This window comes from Liolophura sinensis, chromosome 2 (assembly GCF_032854445.1).
Source record: "Liolophura sinensis isolate JHLJ2023 chromosome 2, CUHK_Ljap_v2, whole genome shotgun sequence".
Lineage (NCBI taxonomy): Eukaryota > Metazoa > Mollusca > Polyplacophora > Chitonida > Chitonidae > Liolophura > Liolophura sinensis.
In genome coordinates, this window is record NC_088296.1 from 23,791,920 (window position 1) to 23,814,702 (window position 22,783).

General features: G+C 40.4%; 1 protein-coding gene across 1 annotated transcript in view; it reads left to right on the top strand.

Moving 5' to 3' along the window:
• Positions 1-22,783, top strand: part of LOC135463214 (dynein axonemal heavy chain 6-like) — a 437,090-nt gene that overhangs the window by 409,786 nt on the left and 4,521 nt on the right. Inside the window, exons 61-77 of the mRNA XM_064740526.1 lie at positions 3,094-3,266; positions 3,906-4,086; positions 4,867-5,046; positions 6,224-6,330; positions 8,690-8,819; positions 9,390-9,536; positions 10,190-10,348; positions 11,207-11,397; positions 11,639-11,732; positions 11,951-12,191; positions 12,813-12,913; positions 13,994-14,098; positions 14,858-14,972; positions 16,034-16,155; positions 17,000-17,170; positions 17,588-17,674; positions 19,904-20,150. Of these exons, the coding sequence (XP_064596596.1) occupies positions 3,094-3,266; positions 3,906-4,086; positions 4,867-5,046; positions 6,224-6,330; positions 8,690-8,819; positions 9,390-9,536; positions 10,190-10,348; positions 11,207-11,397; positions 11,639-11,732; positions 11,951-12,191; positions 12,813-12,913; positions 13,994-14,098; positions 14,858-14,972; positions 16,034-16,155; positions 17,000-17,170; positions 17,588-17,674; positions 19,904-20,150 (2,551 nt within the window). The remainder of the gene's footprint in view (positions 1-3,093; positions 3,267-3,905; positions 4,087-4,866; positions 5,047-6,223; positions 6,331-8,689; positions 8,820-9,389; positions 9,537-10,189; positions 10,349-11,206; positions 11,398-11,638; positions 11,733-11,950; positions 12,192-12,812; positions 12,914-13,993; positions 14,099-14,857; positions 14,973-16,033; positions 16,156-16,999; positions 17,171-17,587; positions 17,675-19,903; positions 20,151-22,783) is intronic.

Consider the following 22,783-nt stretch of genomic DNA (forward strand, 5'->3'; position numbering starts at 1 on the left):
TAGGGATAAAAGTTAAGGCTAAATCATGGTGATTCTGGAGTGTTCGCAGAAAAACATTAAAAGCGGAATGAAATAAAACAGATGTTGTGTGTGATATGTTTGGTATAAATTGGATCTCATTTATGCCCTCAGAGAACAGTAAACTAGAAATGCCTCCTAAACAATGAAAGACTTGTCTTTAATAGGTTGGATGAAATAAGACACAAAATGGATGACAGGTCTCAGGGCGATGAATAAGCAGAAGTTGTGATCCATTGTATGTGTATGATGTTACTGTTGCTCATGTGATTTGTGTTCTGTTGACGATGTAATATTGATGTGTTATGATTGAGTTGATCTGTCGTCTCACACAGGGTGGGCGACTGCTGATTCGGCTGGGTGACAGGTGTATGATGTTACTGTTGCTCATGTGATTTGTGTTCTGTTGACGATGTAATATTGATGTGTTATGATTGAGTTGATCTGTCGTCTCACACAGGGTGGGCGACTGCTGATCCGGCTGGGTGACAGGTGTATGATGTTACTGTTGCTCATGTGATTTGCGTTCTGTTGACGATGTAATATTGATGTGTTATGATTGAGTGGATCTGTCGTCTCACACAGGGTGGGCGACTGCTGATCCGGCTGGGTGACAGGTGTATGATGTTACTGTTGCTCATGTGATTTGTGTTCTGTTGACGATGTAATATTGATGTGTTATGATTGAGTGGATCTGTCGGCTCACACAGGGTGGGCGACTGCTGATCCGGCTGGGTGACAGGTGTATGATGTTACTGTTGCTCATGTGATTTGTGTTCTGTTGACGATGTAATATTGATGTGTGATGATTGAGTTGATCTGTCGTCTCACACAGGGTGGGCGACTGCTGATCCGGCTGGGTGACAGGTGTATGATGTTACTGTTGCTCATGTGATTTGCGTTCTGTTGACGATGTAATATTGATGTGTGATGATTGAGTTGATCTGTCGTCTCACACAGGGTGGGCGACTGCTGATTCGGCTGGGTGACAGGTGTATGATGTTACTGTTGCTCATGTGATTTGTGTTCTGTTGACGATGTAATATTGATGTGTTATGATTGAGTTGATCTGTCGTCTCACACAGGGTGGGCGACTGCTGATTCGGCTGGGTGACAGGTGTATGATGTTACTGTTGCTCATGTGATTTGTGTTCTGTTGACGATGTAATATTGATGTGTTATGATTGAGTTGATCTGTCGTCTCACACAGGGTGGGCGACTGCTGATTCGGCTGGGTGACAGGTGTATGATGTTACTGTTGCTCATGTGATTTGTGTTCTGTTGACGATGTAATATTGATGTGTTATGATTGAGTTGATCTGTCGTCTCACACAGGGTGGGCGACTGCTGATTCGGCTGGGTGACAGGTGTATGATGTTACTGTTGCTCATGTGATTTGTGTTCTGTTGACGATGTAATATTGATGTGTTATGATTGAGTTGATCTGTCGTCTCACACAGGGTGGGCGACTGCTGATTCGGCTGGGTGACAGGTGTATGACGTTACTGTTGCTCATGTGATTTGCGTTCTGTTGACGATGTAATATTGATGTGTTATGATTGAGTGGATCTTTCGTCTCACACAGGGTGGGCGACTGCTGATTCGGCTGGGTGACAGGTGTATGATGTTACTGTTGCTCATGTGATTTGTGTTCTGTTGACGATGTAATATTGAGGTGTTATGATTGAGTTGATCTGTCGTCTCACACAGGGTGGGCGACTGCTGATCCGGCTGGGTGACAGGTGTATGATGTTACTGTTGCTCATGTGATTTGTGTTCTGTTGACGATATTGATGTGTTATGATTGAGTTGATCTGTCGTCTCACACAGGGTGGGCGACTGCTGATCCGGCTGGGTGACAGGTGTATGATGTTACTGTTGCTCATGTGATTTGTGTTCTGTTGACGATGTAATATTGATGTGTTATGATTGAGTTGATCTGTCGTCTCACACAGGGTGGGCGACTGCTGATCCGGCTGGGTGACAGGTGTATGATGTTACTGTTGCTCATGTGATTTGTGTTCTGTTGACGATGTAATATTGATGTGTTATGATTGAGTTGATCTGTCGTCTCACACAGGGTGGGTGACTGCTGATTCGGCTGGGTGACAGGTGTATGATGTTACTGTTGCTCATGTGATTTGTGTTCTGTTGACGATGTAATATTGATGTGTGATGATTGAGTTGATCTGTCGTCTCACACAGGGTGGGCGACTGCTGATCCGGCTGGGTGACAGGTGTATGATGTTACTGTTGCTCATGTGATTTGTGTTCTGTTGACGATGTAATATTGATGTGTGATGATTGAGTTGATCTGTCGTCTCACACAGGGTGGGCGACTGCTGATCCGGCTGGGTGACAGGTGTATGATGTTACTGTTGCTCATGTGATTTGTGTTCTGTTGATGATGTAATATTGATGTGTGATGATTGAGTTGATCTGTCGGCTCACACAGGGTGGGCGACTGCTGATCCGGCTGGGTGACAGGTGTATGATGTTACTGTTGCTCATGTGATTTGTGTTCTGTTGACGATATTGATGTGTTATGATTGAGTTGATCTGTCGTCTCACACAGGGTGGGCGACTGCTGATCCGGCTGGGTGACAGGTGTATGACGTTACTGTTGCTCATGTGATTTGTGTTCTGTTGACGATGTAATATTGAGGTGTGATGATTGAGTTGATCTGTCGTCTCACACAGGGTGGGCGACTGCTGATTCGGCTGGGTGACAGGTGTATGATGTTACTGTTGCTCATGTGATTTGTGTTCTGTTGACGATGTAATATTGATGTGTGATGATTGAGTTGATCTGTCGTCTCACACAGGGTGGGCGACTGCTGATCCGGCTGGGTGACAGGTGTATGATGTTACTGTTGCTCATGTGATTTGTGTTCTGTTGATGATGTAATATTGATGTGTTATGATTGAGTGGATCTGTCGTCTCACACAGGGTGGGCGACTGCTGATCCGGCTGGGTGACAGGTGTATGATGTTACTGTTGCTCATGTGATTTGTGTTCTGTTGATGATGTAATATTGATGTGTTATGATTGAGTTGATCTGTCGTCTCACACAGGGTGGGCGACTGCTGATCCGGCTGGGTGACAGTGACATTGATTACGACAAGAACTTCCGATTCTATATGACCACCAAGATGTCCAATCCCCACTATCTGCCGGAGATCTGCATCAAAGTCACCATCATCAACTTCACCGTGACCAAGTCAGGGCTCGAGGACCAGTTGCTCAGGTGAGACAAATGTATATGTATGCATAGTTAACTGAAAGAGGGTGCGGCCTCCGTGGCCCTAACATGGCCCTAACTCCGTGGGTAACATGCTACTAACACAGTAGAGTGACTCCAGAGCATCTCATCAATGTGGCTGCTGTGAGTTCTAGTCCAGCTCATGCTTGTTTTCTCTCCAGTCATACATGGAAAGTTCAGACAGCATCCTGTGGATGGTCTTTGGTTTCCCCCCAGGTTCTGCCTGGTTTCCTCCTACCATAATGTTGGTTGACATTGTTTAAGTGAAATATTCTTGAGTGCCGCGTGGTTCAAACACCCTTCATATAAATAAATAACTGTTAGGTGAAGAATGCATAAAAAAGAAGTATACACTGTATTAGATAGAAGGCCATTAAACACACTGGTGGAGAACAGAGTAAATTTTCTTTATTAGAATATTTCCAACTGAATAAAAGGCTTTGAAGTTTAATGGATTGAATTCTTTAGTAACCTGTCTGAACAAAGTGAGTAAGACGTGATGTCACATATTTTGTGCTTGAAATAGATTGTTCCAAATTCCAATTTGTATCGTAGTATGTGTACATACATTCTGAATGAAGAATGAATGGATCTAACGCTGACTTATGTTGCTCCCCCGTGCAGTGATGTGGTGAAGCTGGAGAGACCCGATCTAGAGGAGCAGCGTAACCAGCTCATCATCCGCATCAATGCTGACAAGAACCAGCTCAAGGCCATAGAGGACAGGATCCTCAAGCTACTGTTTGAATCTGAGGGCAATATCCTGGACAATGAGGAGCTCATCAACACGCTCAACGAGTCCAAGGTCAGTCTCCAAGCCTGGATATCGCTCCTTTTTCATTCACAATATTGCTGTGGTAAAAAACATATACCATTAAACATCCATCACTGCAGTCACATTTTGAAAAATACCATTCTGCCATCGACCTGCTCGTTGCAGTAAAAATAGAAGCATGGTAAAGTGTAGCTTTGTAGTTTATTACATGCTAGGAGATTCTAAGTAACGAATTTGGTTCTCTGTCAAGCAAGTGTAGTTTCTTCTTATTGGTCCAGAAACCTGTGAATTTCAAAGGTACACTGTTTGCTTGACTTAATGATAGTCCAAGAAACCTCCACTAAGCATACACATGCATTGTTTGAGTTATGGAAAAGATATTATTTTGTTGCAAAACCTGCCAAATCTAAAATTGCAAGTTTGAGAAAAGAAGCAAAACTTGATACGTGTATGAAGTTTGAGAAGCATTCTGTGAGGATTAATTCAGGACCTATATTTCAAGTACCCAAAATGACCTAAACTATCATCCATGACTAAGTTGCTTATCTTTCCATATTCCAGGAGTTCTACTGATTTTAGAAATGTGCTTTTAAAGTTGCTTGGAAGGTAGGGTGATATCCTACTGGCAAAACTGTAAATTTTAGCAGCAGAAGTAATATCTTACAACATTTATTTGCCTCCAGAAATGCTCTCTTGTGGTGGAATTTTTAGGTTATTTAGGGTATACTCTGTTATTAAGTTTACCATCTGTTCCTTTGTATAAATATCTGACAGAGAGTTCTTTCATCAAGTAATCTTATGTGTGTGTAGGTGACGTCTGGTGTGATCAAAGAGAGACTGGAAGAGGCTGAGAAGACGGAGTTGAAAATCTCGCAGGCCAGGGAGAAGTACCGACCTGTAGCGACCCGTGGGTCTGTCATGTACTTTGTAGTGGCTGACATGGGCACTGTGGACCCCATGTACCAGTTCTCGCTCAAATACTTCAAACAGGTATGGGCTTTATGAAAGTGAAAGTAAAAATTATGGCAAAGTGAATCTCGCTCAACTGCTTCATGCAGGTTGTGGGATTGTGACAAACTGAAGATTCAAAGGGAAGATTTGGAAATTAAAGTTACACATGAAAACATTTTGTCTATAAAAATGAATGAAGTTAAAGTTGCAGACGCGCTGAAGCTGTTTAGAAACAAAGATGAAAGTTGTCTGTAATGAAAGTAACTTTTGTACACTTATAATGAGGAACGCATTTTATTGAATGAATGAATGAATGAAACCTTTATTTAAATAGTGTAGCTCTGTCAAATTTAAAAATTTGCTCTTCCCAGAGGCCTTCTATAACAATACATGAAGATTAAACAAGTACTAACAGTGTATACAATTTCATTTTTTTAAAAACATGAAAACTGTCAATAATACTTCATTACAAATATCAGCTTTTATAAATTTACTGGTTGACATCATTTTTCAAATAATGTGACTTAAAAGCAGAAAGTGATGGTGGCATTTTGATTAGACATTCTAAACTGTTCCAAGCATGACAGCTCACTGCTGTAAAGCTGTTTTTATAATAGTTAGAGTTATGCTTATTAATAAGGAGGTTAACAGTTGATCTCAGAAACTTATTGCGTACTGCTGTGTTTTTAACAAGCATTTCTTTTAGATATAGTGGTGAGTCATCATGCAATGATTTAAAAATAAGACAAATCTTTTCGATATCTGATGTGATCAGAAATTGGCATCCAATATAAATCTAGGAGAATTTGAGCTGTAGAAGTATGTATTTTACAGTCTAAAATAATTTTAGCTGCTCTTTTTTGAAGCTTAAATAATCTAATAAGTGACTGTGGACAAGTTCCCTACGCTGAACTACAGTAATCAAAATATGGCAAAATATAGGTATGAAACAAAAGTTTTACTCGCAGATATAAACAACAGAACTATTATGGCAGGCTTTCAAAAACTAACACACATATTGTATTAAACAGTATTGGACAGTTTAAGTATGATATAACAAATCAGTGATCAGGTAACCCTATCAAAGACAAAGTGTTTAATATTAGCAGGATACCTTAATTAAAACTCGCAGTTTATAATTGTCACAAAAATTTGCCACATGCTCAGCTTACACTGTATATCTTATTTCTCCTCTCTTTCAATCTTTTTTACTCAGTTGTTCAACAACACCATTGAGAACAGTGAGAAATGTGATGATCTGCAGGGAAGGTTACAGATCTGTCTAAGAGAGACCACGATGTCTGTGTATCAGAATGTGGCCAGGTATGGTTTGTCAGAAATTGGTATAATTTCCTGTACATTAGACTATGTCAGTGTTGCAGATGATACACATTCTTAGATTGTAAACAAAGAACTTTCCAGATCTATATTATACTTTTTATGTGCCCTGTACACCTTAATTGTTATATATACTAATCTAACTGTCTGTTATGTAGAGGTCTATTTGAGAAGGACAAACTGTCTTCTCTTTCATGCTGTGTGGTGACCAGTATGTGTGTGTCCTTTCTGTGTAGGGGTCTGTTTGAGAAGGACAAGCTGGTCTTCTCTTTCATGCTTTATGGTAACCAATATGTGTGTGTATTTTCTGTGTAGGGGTCTGTTTGAGAAGGACAAGCTGGTCTTCTCTTTCATGCTGTGTGGTGACCAGTATGTGTGTGTATTTTCTGTGTAGGGGTCTGTTTGAGAAGGACAAACTGGTCATCTCTTTCATGCTTTGTGGTGACCAGTATGTGTGTGTCTTTTCTGTGTAGGGGTCTGTTTGAGGACAAGCTGGTCTTCTCTTTCATGCTTTATGGTAACCAATATGTGTGTGTATTTTCTGTGTAGGGGTCTGTTTGGGAAGGACAAGCTGGTCTTCTCTTTCATGCTGTGTGGTGACCAGTATGTGTGTGTCTTTTCTGTGTAGGGGTCTGTTTGAGGACAAGCTGGTCTTCTCTTTCATGCTTTATGGTAACCAATATGTGTGTGTATTTTCTGTGTAGGGGTCTGTTTGGGGAAGGACAAGCTGGTCTTCTCTTTCATGCTTTGTGGTGACCAGTATGTGTGTGTATTTTCTGTGTAGGGGTCTGTTTGAGAAGGACAAGCTGGTCTTCTCTTTCATGCTTTGTGGTGCCCAATATGTGTGTGTATTTTCTGTGTAGGGGTCTGTTTGAGAAGGACAAGGTGGTCTTCTCTTTCATGCTTTGTGGTGACCAGTATGTGTGTGTCCTTTCTGTGTAGGGGTCTGTTTGAGAAGGACAAGCTGGTCTTCTCTTTCATGCTTTATGGTAACCAATATGTGTGTGTATTTTCTGTGTAGGGGTCTGTTTGAGAAGGACAGCTGGTCTTCTCTTTCATGCTTTGTGGTGACCAGTATGTGTGTGTGTTTTCTGTGTAGGGGTCTGTTTGAGAAGGACAAGCTGGTCTTCTCTTTCATGCTTTATGGTGACCAATATGTGTGTGTCTTTTCTGTGTAGGGGTCTGTTTGAGGACAAGCTGGTCTTCTCTTTCATGCTTTATGGTAACCAATATGTGTGTGTATTTTCTGTGTAGGGGTCTGTTTGGGAAGGACAAGCTGGTCTTCTCTTTCATGCTTTGTGGTGACCAGTATGTGTGTGTATTTTCTGTGTAGGGGTCTGTTTGAGGACAAGCTGGTCATCTCTTTCATGCTTTGTGGTGACCAGTATGTGTGTGTCTTTTCTGTGTAGGGGTCTGTTTGAGAAGGACAGCTGGTCTTCTCTTTCATGCTTTGTGGTGACCAGTATGTGTGTGTATTTTCTGTGTAGGGGTCTGTTTGAGAAGGACAAGCTGGTCATCTCTTTCATGCTTTGTGGTGACCAGTATGTGTGTGTATTTTCTGTGTAGGGGTCTGTTTGGGAAGGACAAGCTGGTCTTCTCTTTCATGCTTTGTGGTGACCAGTATGTGTGTGTATTTTCTGTGTAGGGGTCTGTTTGAGGACAAGCTGGTCATCTCTTTCATGCTTTGTGGTGACCAATATGTGTGTGTATTTTCTGTGTAGGGATCTGTTTGAAAAGGACAAGCTGGTCTTCTCTTTCATGCTTTGTGGTGACCAGTATGTGTGTGTATTTTCTGTGTAGGGGTCTGTTTGAGAAGGACAGCTGGTCTTCTCTTTCATGCTTTGTGGTGACCAGTATGTGTGTGTATTTTCTGTGTAGGGGTCTGTTTGAGAAGGACAAGCTGGTCATCTCTTTCATGCTTTATGGTGACCAATATGTGTGTCTTTTCTGTGTAGGGGTCTGTTTGAGGACAAGCTGGTCTTCTCTTTCATGCTTTATGGTGACCAATATGTGTGTGTATTTTCTGTGTAGGGATCTGTTTGAGGACAAGCTGATCTTCTCTTTCATGCTTTGTGGTGACCAGTATGTGTGTGTATTTTCTGTGTAGGGATCTGTTTGAGAAGGACAAGCTGGTCTTCTCTTTCATGCTGTGTGGTGACCAGTATGTGTGTGTATTTTCTGTGTAGGGATCTGTTTGAGAAGGACAAGCTGGTCTTCTCTTTCATGCTTTGTGGTGACCAGTATGTGTGTGTGTTTTCTGTGTAGGGGTCTGTTTGAGAAGGACAAGCTGGTCATCTCTTTCATGCTTTGTGGTGACCAATATGTGTGTGTATTTTTTGTGTAGGGGTCTGTTTGAGAAGGACAAGCTGGTCTTCTCTTTCATGCTTTGTGGGGAGATCATGAAGACGAGGGATGAGATTGACCCACTGGAGTGGAACTTCTTCCTGAGAGGTGCAGCTGGTTCCATGGACAAGGTGAGTCACAAAATAATTGATACATACAATATCGGTGTTTATCAAAGGTATATGTAACTCAATTTTTTGGTCAGGTTGTTGAAAATCATTCAATTTTGGTAATTTGGGGACTATAGATTTACACCTTATCTGTTCAATCAGTTTTCCAGGCTTTTTTTTTTTTTTTCAAAACATTTTGAAGTGAATTGAAAGTTGGAAAATGGTTACGGATCAAGTTTGAATCTTTATTCTGATGTGGACTGGTAGGGGACATGTTCGCTATACTTCAAGAATGCTGGTTCTGTACTTGATCTTAGACAGAACTTTTCTTTCTGATCAGATAGCGACTCATATATGCAAGTTAACATATCATGTTTAAATAAACATACAGAATAATGTTAAATTTCCAACATTAATTAGATTTTGAACTTTTTTCCCCTGCCAAGTTAGTTTTCTGATCAAAACAAAAACTGTTAATTTCGTCTCCTGATCCCTTTCTAACAGTCTATCATCTGTTATTATGTCAACCTTTCGCCTCCAAATCAAATTTATTCTTCCATCATTCTCGCATGTGTTACAATTCTCTTTCAGCAACGACCTCAAAAGCCTGACAAGAGCTGGCTTAAAATTCCCATCTGGAATGTCGCCTGTGACCTGCACGACACGATCCCAGCATTCAAGGGGATTAACTCTGATCTGACCGCTACGCCTGTTTCAGTCACTCTCGGCTCAGTTACTGTAAGTACTGCCTGCATTACCATTTAAGCTGGGATTTCGTTATTCTCTATAATACGTCATAACCCTGGAAAAGTTGCCGGCTACATGACAAAGAATGAAATAAAACAGGACTTTTGGATGAAGTGGGCGGATACGGGCTTCTCGTTTTTTCCAAAGTAGCACTCACGGCAGGTTTCAAGTAGCTGGCAACCACTTTCTAACGAACTGCCTGATTCAGATGTTGATAAATTCCACTTAGAAACTTAGGAATTCCACTCTCAAATCATAATTTTTTTGATATTATGGTACATGCATCTCTTCTCTCCTGTAACTATTGTAAGATAATGTATTATATAGAGGGCCTGGGAAGAACAGTTCTTCAGAACTGACAGAGCTATGTGTACATTTCTATCATAATTACCCTCTGAAAATAAAGTTTACGCACATACATACATAATGTTCATAAGGATCCTGCATCAAACATTTAGCCTTTGAGATATATGTAAAATTTCTTGTTGTCATTTTTCCAGCAGTGGAGAGAAACTGAGTTTTCTGTTCATTATTGCCCCAGCTTACATGTACGTTCCTCTTTGATGTTGTCACATGACTGAAAATTTGTGACATACGCCATTGAACCCAAGGCATACATACATTCCCCTCTGAATGTCACACAGGTGGATGTCAACCCTGCAGAAGACGATGATTACGAACCTTTGCCACCAGAACCCTCTGAGGGTGACAGCAGCGATGACGCGAAGGTCAAGGGTCACTGGGACAAGAGGCTGACAAGTTTCCAGAAGCTGATGTTTATCAAAGCTTTCCAGGAAGAGAAGGTAACAGTCATTTTGCAGCTTCTGGCTGTTTTTCCAAGAAGAGAAGGTATCAGTCACTTTGCAGCTTCTGGCTGTATGTATACAGTACCTATATGTTCCTGATCAAACAGTTGCCAGAACTCTTACCACTTAAGTTAACTTCATGTACTGTAATTTATCTAAAGTTTAGCTTTTTTTAACTTAATTCTGATTGATTTGTCCATCTTTAATGTAGGCTTACTTTTCTTTCTTTGTAAAATCTTATCAGAAAAACCTCGGCATCATTTTAAGGCCCTTGTGTGCTTTTGAAGGTGCACTTTCACAGGCCAAACTAGTTAACCTGGCTAATTGTCGTCACCTAATCAGTCTTAGTGCTGTGTAGAAGGAGGCGTGTATCCTACTGTTTAGACATTTACGTGCTTAAAGACAATAAACCCTAAATGAGGTTAGTTGACAAAAGGTCAAATTCACCGGTTACGTGAGACCATTTGCAAGGCATCATACCGTCGTTGCTGCTCTATTTTAATTACTATCTATCCTGGTGTTTTTTTAATATCGTATTTCATTTGCTTATGAGCAGAAGTAGATTAGCTGAATTTATGTTTGAAAATGTAGTCATGATAGTAGATGTATATGTAACAGGGTTAACAGCTATATTTACTGTGGTGATCATTTTATGCTGTACTCAAGAATACTGCAGCAGACAGTGTTATGGTGGGAGGAAACCAGGCTCAGGAAACCCACGACCGTCCACAGGTTGCTGTCAGACCATCCCATTTCACATATGACCCATAGAGCTTGGTTAAAAGCTCTTACTCTGACGATCCTGTACACAATGTATAATAACATTTCTCCTGTGTTCTTTCTTTTTCTTCACAGACAACGTTTGCCGTCACAGACTTTGTCCGTGAAAACCTTGGTCAGGCATTTGTGGAGTCCCCACCAGTAGGGCTGAACACACTGTATGCTGACATGACCAAAGTTACTCCCCTTGTCTTTGTGCTGAGCCAGGGATCGGACCCCATGGGGGCGCTGCTAAGGTTCTCCAAGGAGCACGGCTTCTCAGACAAGTAAGATGCTAAAGAATAAATAGCTAAACTGTCAAGTTCTTGCTGGACAGTGTGGTTTCTGTGTTTGTGGCCACAGAAATGGGAAAATGTCAAAGTTCTTTTTGATTCATACCTTTTAATTCTCATAAAACAAAAAATGCATTTATGGTTATTTGAAAGTTTCAAATTTGGTATATTAATGGTGAGCAGTTTTCTTGGTTTTGTCCTTCTTTTTCTGACCTTGAACTTTGAACTGTTTCAGACTGCAGGCCATATCCCTGGGTCAAGGTCAGGGGCCTGTAGCTGAGAAGCTGATCTCTGGAGCTATCAAATCCGGAGACTGGGTGTTTCTACAGGTGAGATGATTAAGCAGTCAGGTGTCACAGAAAATATGAGCTGGGGATGTGGGAATAATTGATAGAATTTGACCGAAAATCCCATGGCTCATCTGTGGTATAGTGCAAGACTCTCAAGTTGCGAGTTAGCTCCATGGGACAAGGAATTTCTGGATGCCGCTCATGTACCTTCATAGGTGTTCATATTATTTGTTACTGTATATGTCTGGGTTTTGCAGAACTGTCACTTGGCAGCCTCGTGGATGTTGTCCATGGAAAACGTGATCAAGAATATCCAGGAGACGCCGGGAGACATCCATGATGAGTTCCGTCTCTTCCTCAGCTCAATGCCGGCCAAGGCCTTCCCTGTCACTGTCCTTCAGAATAGTGTCAAGGTCACCAACGAACCTCCTAAAGGGCTTCGGGCCAACACCCGCCGGGCATTCGGGGAAATCACACCTCAGTTCTTTGAGGAAAACAGTAAGTGTTATAACCATAGCCACTTTTTTTTGTTCAGGATTTCCCTTCAAATCAAGAGCATTTTTAACTACCATAAACGATCTCAAATTTCACCCCAAAAAAGTACATTTGTAGAGGCAAATAAATATTACAAAATATTATTTTTGGTGCTAAAACTTACTATTTTCCTGGGCCCATTTGTTCAAAAATGGTTTAAGACTTAATAGCAGATTTAACTTTAAACCAAGTCTTCAATTTTGCACTTTGCCTTAGAAAATTGTGTAACATGATATTAAATGTGAACAAAAACTGCTGCAGTTATAATTTGTCTTTGGAGAACTGCATTGGCTACACAGTTTTGGTAAAAATTTAAATATAAAATATGACTTAATACCAGTATTAGCTAATACACTTTTGAACAACTGGGCCTTCAGAACCATAATGTTGGCCATAGTGGTATAAGTGAAATATACTTGAGAATGGCTTAAAACACCAATAAAATAAATAAATGAATTAATATTCAGTACACTAGCCCTCAGTGTGGCAAGTGTTTGAGACACTTACAGTGTTTTATTTTTTGAGGCATTTCACAAGTAAATACTGTCCCTCTGTATAAACCATTCCTGTTGTTTGTATGTTCAGTTCTAGGCTTGAACTGGCGTAAGATGGTCTTTGGCATCTGCTTCTTCCATGCCATCATACAGGAGAGGAAGAAGTTTGGACCTCTGGGATGGAACATTGGGGTAAAACACACATTTCTGTTATCCTGCACAGTTGTTCTCAGTTAAACACTGGAGTAAAATGGACTTTTCTGTTACCTGTAACAGTTGTTCTCAATTAAACACTGGGGTAAAATGCACATTTCTGTTACCTTTAAACACTGGAGTAAACTACACATTTTTGTTACCTTTAACAGTTGTTCTCACTTAAACATTGAGGTAAAATGGATTTTTCTGTTACCTTTAAACCCTGGAGTAAAATACACACTTCTGTTACCTTTAAACACTTGAGTAAAATACACATTTCTGTTACCTTTAAACACTTGAGTAAAATACACACTTCTGTTACCTTTAAACACTTGAGTAAAATACACATTTCTGTTACCTTTAAACACTTGAGTAAAATAGACCCATTTATTATTGTTACCTTTAACAGTCGTTTTCACACAAACACTGGGCTTTTTGCCTGTCTGAATATTTATAAACAATATCATTAAATTTGTGGGGTTTTTTTTCTGATATTTATGTGAGGAGGATCCTCACTGGTACTAAAAATCATTGTCAGTACCTGAACTTTGTTGAAAGATTTTCAAGACCTTGAATAAAAATCTTTAAAAAAGGGTTTAAGTACTTGATTTTTCAAAAAATATTGCAGTATATAAGGTACACTGTACTAAAATAGTGTCCATTAATCTTCACTTGAAGTCTTGTACTTATTAAAGCAGAATGATCCTTGAAAATGCAGAAACACAAATGATTTTTCCTTCAAAGTCCTTGAAGAACATAGGATATGTCCTCAAAAACCCTTATGATAATGAGGACAATTTGAATGAATAATTTGAATGGAATGCAGGAGTTGCCATTTGTTCGGTGATCATTTGTGCAAAAAAATGTTTCGTAATAGAAAGATTTCATTGAACAAGCATTTGGTTGTGACTTTACAAATACATGTTTCCCCTTACCTTATATATAACCAACAAACCCTTTAACAAGTATCAGTCGTGTGCCTAGTGGTCAGCTGCAGTGGAAATTGCCTATTGAGGAGCCTTCTATGCAGAATAATTAATACTCTAAAGATGATGTCAACTTTGTCATATTTTTCAGTATGAGTTCACAGACAGTGACAGAGAGTGTGCTCTGCTCAACCTGCAGATGTTCTGTTCAGATGGTGAAATACCCTGGGACGCTCTCATCTACATTACAGGGGAGGTAAGTGACTGGCTAGCCTAAACACATCTACAGGGGAGGTAAGTGACTGGCTAGCTTGAACACATCTACATTACAGAGGTGGAAAGTGACTGGTTAGCTTAAACACATCTACAATACAGGGGAGATAAGTGACTGGCTAGCCTAAACACATCTACATTACAGGGGAGGTAAGTGACTGGCTAGCTTGAACACATCTACATTACAGAGGTGGAAAGTGATTGGCTGGCTTAAATACATCTGCATTACAGGGGACATAGGTGACTGACTACCCTAAACACATCTACATTATAGGGTGGAAAGTGACTGATTAGCTTAAACACATCTACATTACAGGGTGGAAAGTGAATTGCTACATTTAAACTTAAACACATCTACATTACAGGGGAGATAAGTGACTGACTACATTAAACACATCTACATTGTAGAGGAATTAAGTGACTGGCTACCCTAAACACATCTACATTACAGTGGAGATAATTGACTGGCTAACTTAAACACCTCTACATTGTAGAGGAATTAAGTGACTCGCTAAACACATCTATATTACAGGGAGGAAAGTAACTAGCTAGCTTCTGTACATCTGCATTACAGGGGAGGCAATAGTATTACTGATTTGATGGCGGGTTTTAAGTCAGGAGGTTTGCCAGATACCTGGGAAAGGGTGATAGTTTACTCTAGGCAGTTGTGTGAAGTGTATAAGAGAAAAAATAGCACAAATAAACCAATAAAGATTTATATCATGTCACTGTATTTCTTCAGATCACGTACGGTGGACGTGTAACAGATGCCCAGGATCAGCGTTGTCTCAGGACCATCCTCAAAACATTCTTCTGTCCCAAGACACTCGAGGACGGCTACAAATTCTCACCATCAGGTACGAACACTGCTTTAGTATTGTGAATCCTTAACAGCTAATTCTGCCTGGCTTGACGCTCAGCGCTGAGAGGTTAGAGCAAGGAAACAGGACTGGTTAGCCTGGTTTCAGTATAATGTTTATGGGTTGGGTGTCGTGTCTGGTGTCTTCAGCATTGTACTTCAGTGACGGCAGCATTTTGACGGCATGGATTCGCCCAGCCTCAAGAAGACAGAGTATATGTGCACACACCTAATGGCTCCTCGTCGTGATGTGGGTAAAACATTGTTAAGTACAATGTTAAAACTCATTCATACATAACAGCTAACTCTGATTAGCTCCCATGAAGACAGAGGGTTCCACTCCAAACCACTGAAACAACATGCATGAAACTGAAGCAGCAGAACAAGAAATACTACGTGTACTTAAAATAGCTTGTCGTTTCTTTGTTTGGTTCTTGACATTCGTAGGGCAGGGGAGTATGGTGTGGCTATGTGGTTAAAATGCTTGTCCTTCAATCAGTCTGCCCTCCAGCTGTACCTGGGAAGGCCTGACAGCATCCTGCGGATGGTCGTGGGTTTCTCCCGGGCTCTGCCTGGTTTCCTCCCTCCATAATGCTGGTTGTGGTCGTATGAGTGAAATATTCTTGAGCACCAATCAAATAGATAAATAAATCAAATCAGTCTGGAAGCTGCTGGTTCAAACCCATCCTTGAACAGTGACTTTGTGGATTCATGGTTGTTCTTGGGTCCTTGGGGACAGTAAGCTGTCGACCACTCTGGTGAAGACGTTTGTGCAGTAAAAGACTATTCTTATAACTGTACAAGTTGTTCGTCAAACTTTGGTGGTTTAACCCATAAAATCAGTGGCCGTCATATGACCGAAGAATTTTTGAGTATGGCATCAGGTAACAGTGGATCGAATCAATCCAATTAAGAACATGGGCTAGTGCACTGGTTTTAGTGAAGTACACCGAGCACTATAAATCCACCATTCCACTTCCATAATCAGACCATGCTGACCTGCGCTTTTATGGTATAGGTGTTCGGTAATTTTTTTTCATGCCTCATTTCCTTGACCAGGTATTTACTACGCTCCTGTAAAGGACACTCTCACAGAGTACAGAGAATACATCGAGGGTCTGCCCCAAGTGGATGAACCAGAGATCTTTGGAATGCATGCCAATGCTAACATTGCCTTCCAGGTAGGTCAATGAATCAATGAAACCTTTCTTTAAATAGGGCACTGGTCCCAATAGCACAGTTGGTAGAGTGTCTGCTTTGGGAGTGGTAGATCCAGGGTCAATCCTGGGTCAAGTCACACCTAAGACCTTAAAAAGAGGAAGTTGTAACTTCCTCGCTTGGCGTTCAGCATGAAGGCGATAGTGCAATGACTGGTTGACCCGTATCAGTATAATGGCTCGCGCGGGGCGGCTTACTTTGCCTTCGTTAAGTCATCTCAGGGAAGCAGCACTAGATAAAAGAGCAGTGGAAATCTGTCCTGGAATAAAGGGCACATTACATGTGCTTTAAGGATTCCTTCGTCGTCATATGACTGAAAAATTGTTAAGTACAATGTTAAACCCCAAGCACTCACTCACTCACTTAAAGAAGGAAACTCTTGTCAAATTGTGCAATGTCCTCTTCCCAGAGGCCCTTTATAAGAGTACATGAACAAGCAGAAACAGTGGGCACAACTGCGTTTTTAAAACATTAAGAAAGTCAATTACATTGTCTTTACATTGTCTTTATATTGTCTTTATATTGTCTTTACATTGTCTTTACATTACATGAAATCCGAATCAATTATGTTCACCTAAAGGCAGAAAGTAACAGCAATGTTTTTATAATAGAGAATGATCTTTAAGTTCTTGTAAGTTGGTGAAATTTGATTATTATGTTAATCACTTCAGTTAGTAAGTTTCCTACCTTGGAGAAGTGCTTGATTTTTAGACTTACTCTTTTATGTATTCATTTTAAAGTTCACCTTGATGTTTTCACAATGGTGTCAGTTTAACTTTCGCTCATCTGGTCATTCCTGATTTCCAGACCCAAGAAACCAACAGCCTGGTGTTCACAATCCTGGACATGCAGCCTCGCATATCAGGCAGCAGCTCCGGACGGTCCAACGACGACATCGTGTACGACTTAGCCGAGAGCATCATGCAAAAGATCGTGGACAAACTAGACTTGGAGCAAGCCAACCAGGAAATGTTCAAGGTAGGCTCATGATTTAGGCATAGAATGTAAACAAGATCCGGAAATGTTGTTGAACAGTGTTGTTCTTTGCCAGTATCAAAACTTTGTGGGGTGATAGACCAGTTTAAATTTTTGTTTAAATATATATATATATATATATATATATATATATATATATATATATATATATGTGTGTGTGTGTGTTTTGTGTGCTTAAATCTCTAGAAATTTGTTACAGTATTAACCCAGTGTGTGCATGAAACTCTGATCGGCGTCCAGCATTTTAGTAAAATATCCCAAGGAAACATTCCTGTATCCTTGAATTTATGAACAAATCTTTACCCCCTGCTTTTTGTTGTTACATATAGGTTAAGACCACAGTCTTCGCATGATGTAAATTTCATTTCATTAACATCATGTTGTTTTGAAATGTTTCAGCCTGATGAGAAGGGTCGCCTTAACTCTCTAACCACAGTACTGACACAGGAGGTGGACAGGTTCAACAAGCTTCTCAGAGTCATCAAGGTTAGTGACCTAGTACAAAGCAGTCAGTGCTAGAAAATCAGTGTCTTCTCACTGTTCATGTTGGGTAAGTTTATATCTGATGGGTAGATCAGCACTGCTCTACCCAAAGCCTGTTGGCTTTAGCTGGTTCAGCTGCATCTCTAAAGCATCACATTTGTCAGATTCCTGCTGGGATTTGCACCTTGCACTGTGGTTATCCCCACCTATAAACCTGAACACTGACAATTTTGAAAACGTCATTAAATTCCCACAAAATAAATAAATAAATACTATTTTACCATTTTTCACCTGCTGAAGATATAGAATCACAAATGCTAACCCATATAAATTTCCTACACAAGACTGACCACTGACAAACTACAATCAGATTGATGGCACACCACTAACAAACCCCTAGAGGACTCCCAGTTCATCATGTACTGACCAATGTAAATTTCCTACACAAGACTGACCACTGACAAACTACAATCAGACTGATGGCACACCACTAGTAAACCCGTAAAGGACTTGTGGTTCATGATGTACTGACCCATATAAATTTCCTACACAAGACTGACCACTGACAAACTACAAACAGACTGATGGCACACCACTAACAAACCCCTAGAGGACTCACGGTTCATCATGTACTGACCGATATAAATTTCCTACACAAGACTGACCACTGACAAACTACAAACAGACTGATGGCACACAACTAACAAACCCCTAGAGGACTCCCGGTTCATCATGTACTGACCAATGTAAATTTCCTACACAAGACTGACCACTGACAAACTACAAACAGACTGATGGCCCACCACTAGTAAACCCCTATAGGACTCCCGGTTCATGATGTACTGACCCATATAAATTTCCTACACAAGACTGACCACTGACAAACTACAAACAGACTGATGGCACACCACTAGCAAACCCCTAGAGGACTCTCGGTTCATCATGTACTGTAACTTTTACTTGCTCTTCTGCTGAACATTGAAAAAGACAAATGTTTTGAAATTATTTCGAAAATCGATGCAGGGTTTCATAAAATGAATCGAGGTGAGTTCTAATAGTATATTGAGAAAGCTGCTTGAGTCAGATATCAGGTTTACGTCAGCAGTTATGGATAAGTGGAGTAATAATTTAATTGTTCAACAATGTCTGTTGTACATTTGTGTAGCTCAGAACTTTTGTGCTCGTGACATTTTGGCATCCCTCTGTTGGAACACCTTCTTTTTACATGGACCTTGTTGTCTGAAATAAAGCAGTATTATTGTTATATTTATTATTATTATTATTGTTGTTATTAAATGTTTAGTACTGTATTAAACCACAAGGAAATAAATATTATTTTCTATCTTTCACCTGATAAAGGGACAAGTATGAGTACTGTGGTCTGTGGATTATAAGGACCCACTAACTGTAACTTTCTACAGAAAACTTACCACTGGCACACGGATAATGGACCTTCTGAGAATTTCAGCTTAGCATGTATTGTAGAAAGTCACTGCGAGGATATAAGTGAATGGATATTTTGACAAGTTCAGTTTATGGCATTTTCGTTATTGGTATGTACAGTATGGTCCCATACCGTACTTCACCATATAACATACACGTACATAACCGTATTTCACCTAAAGTTTGGTATGTAAAAACACACTTTCAGAAACACATGAAGGTCTTACACTGACACTTCTGGTGCCAAAACTTGGCTTTTTCTGATCAGAAATTAATCAAATGTCACCATATAAACCCCTCTGAAATGGCTGTATGTATTAGGTGAAAGAATAAATAAGAATCAAGCAAAATGTGTCTCTTGTAAAATAACGAACTTCCCACAAAAGCAAAATACAATGCATGTGTATACTCTACATAACCTAAAATTTGTCCATGACTAAGTTGCTCATTTGTCCAGATTCTGGGAGTTCTGTTGATTTCAGAAAGGTGCATTGAGAGGTGTTTGGAAAGTAGGATCGTATCCTACTGGGAAATGTAAATTTTAGCACCAGACATAACATCATGTGACGCTTATTTGCCCTCAAAAATGCTCTTTTGTGGTTGAATTTTTTTAGCTCATTTAGGGTTCGAGAGCAATGATGATAACAGAAATTGAACTTAGCGAAATATCAGTTTAGTATGCTAATAACTAATGTCTCTGGAGTTACTTACTTCCTGTATTACCCTTGGCCAATCAGTGGATTCACCAGGTTTTACCATGTACTGTATTGGTTGTTTGTTCCTCCGCAGAACTCACTTGTTCAGCTACAAAAGGCAATCAAAGGGTTTGTGGTGATGAGTGACGAGTTAGAGTTAGTCTACAATGCCTTCCTGAACAACCAGGTACCAGGGCTGTGGGCGAACGCCGCCTACCCCTCGCTGAAGCCCCTGGGTAGCTGGGTGCAGGACCTCGTCCTCCGCTGTGCCTTCATCAACAACTGGATCGTCCACGGACTGCCCAAATCTTTCTGGATGTCAGGATTCTTCTTCCCTCAAGGTCAGTGCATGCTGTATACATGTACATAGAGGTAGCGAGTGCATACTGTATACATGTACATACCGGTAGTGAGTGCATACTATATACATGTACATACCGGTAGCAAGTGCATACTGTATACATGTACATACCGGTAGTGAGTGCATACTGTATACATGTACATACCAGTAGCGAGTGCATACTGTATACATGTACATACCGGTAGTGAGTGCATACTGTATACATGTACATACCGGTAGAGGGTGCATACTGTCTGCATGTACATACCAGTATTGAGTGCATACTGTATACATGTACATACTGGTAGTGAGTGCATACTGTCTACATGTACATACCGGTAGTGAGTGCATACTGTTTACATGTACATACCGATAGTGAGTGCATTCTGTCTACATGTACATACTGGTAGTGAGTGCATTCTGTATACATGTACATACTGGTAGTGAGTGCATACTGTCTACATGTACATACCGGTAGTGGGTGCATACTGTATACATGTACAGAGTAGTAGTGAGTGCATACTGTATACATGTACATACCGGTAGTGACTGCATACTGTCTACATGTACATACCGGTAGTGAGTGCATACTGTATACATGTACATACCGGTAGTGGGTGCATACTGTCTACATGTACATACTGATAGTGAGTGCATTCTGTATACATGTACATACTGATAGTGAGTGCATTCTGTATACATGTACATGCCGATAGTGAGTGCATACTGTATACATGTACATACCAGTAGTGAGTGCATACTGTATATGTGTACATACCGATAGTGAGTGCATACTGTATACATGTACATACTGGTAGTGAGTGCATACTGTATACATGTACATACCAGTAGTGAGTGCATACTGTATACATGTACATACCGGTAGTGAGTGCATAATGTATACATGTACATACTGATAGTGAGTGCATTCTGTATACATGTACATACTGGTAGTGAGTGCATACTGTCTTCATGTACATACCGGTAGTGAATGCATACTGTATACATGTACATACCAGTATTGAGTGCATACTGTATACATGTACATACTGGTAGTGAGTGCATACTGTCTACATGTACATACCAGTAGCGAGTGCATACTGTATACATGTACATACCAGTAGTGAGTGCATACTGTATACATGTACATACCGGTAGAGGGTGCATACTGTCTGCATGTACATACCAGTATTGAGTGCATACTGTATACATGTACATACTGGTAGTGAGTGCATACTGTCTACATGTACATACCGGTAGTGAGTGCATACTGTCTACATGTACATACCGATAGTGAGTGCATTCTGTCTACATGTACATACCGGTAGTGAGTGCATACTGTCTACATGTACATACTGGTAGTGAGTGCATTCTGTATACATGTACATACTGGTAGTGAGTGCATACTGTCTACATGTACATACCGGTAGTGGGTGCATACTGTATACATGTACAGAGTAGTAGTGAGTGCATACTGTATACATGTACATACCGGTAGTGACTGCATACTGTCTACATGTACATACCGGTAGTGAGTGCATACTGTATACATGTACATACCGGTAGTGGGTGCATACTGTCTACATGTACATACTGATAGTGAGTGCATTCTGTATACATGTACATACTGATAGTGAGTGCATTCTGTATACATGTACATACCGATAGTGAGTGCATACTGTATACATGTACATACCAGTAGTGAGTGCATACTGTATATGTGTACATACCGATAGTGAGTGCATACTGTATACATGTACATACTGGTAGTGAGTGCATACTGTATACATGTACATACCAGTAGTGAGTGCATACTGTATACATGTACATACCGGTAGTGAGTGCATAATGTATACATGTACATACTGATAGTGAGTGCATTCTGTATACATGTACATACTGGTAGTGAGTGCATACTGTCTTCATGTACATACCGGTAGTGAATGCATACTGTATACATGTACATACCAGTATTGAGTGCATACTGTATACATGTACATACCGGTAGTGAGTGCATACTGTCTACATGTACATACCGGTAGTGAGTGCATACTGTATACATGAACATACCGGTAGTGAGTGCATACTGTATACATGTACATACCGGTAGTGAGTGCATACTGTCTACATGTACATACCGGTAGTGAGTGCATACTGTATACATGTACATACCGGTAGTGAGTGCATACTGTATACATGTACATACTGGTAGTGAGTGCATACTGTATACATGTACAGAGCAGTAGTGAGTGCATACTGTATACATGTACATACCGGTAGTGAGTGCATACTGTATACATGTACATACCAGAAGTGAGTGCATGCTGTCTACATGTACATAGAGGTAGTAAGTGCATACTGTATACGCTTACATAGAGGTAGCAAGTGCATACTGTATACATGTACATGCTGATAGTGAGTGCATACTGTATACATATAGGTATTGAGTGCATACTGTATACATGTACATACCGGTATTGAGTGCATACTGTATACATGTACATGCCGGTAGTGAGTGCATACTGTATATGTGTACATACCGATAGTGAGTGCATACTGTATATATGTACATACCGATAGTGAGTGCATACTGTATACATGTACATACCGGTAGCGAGTGCATGCTGTATACAC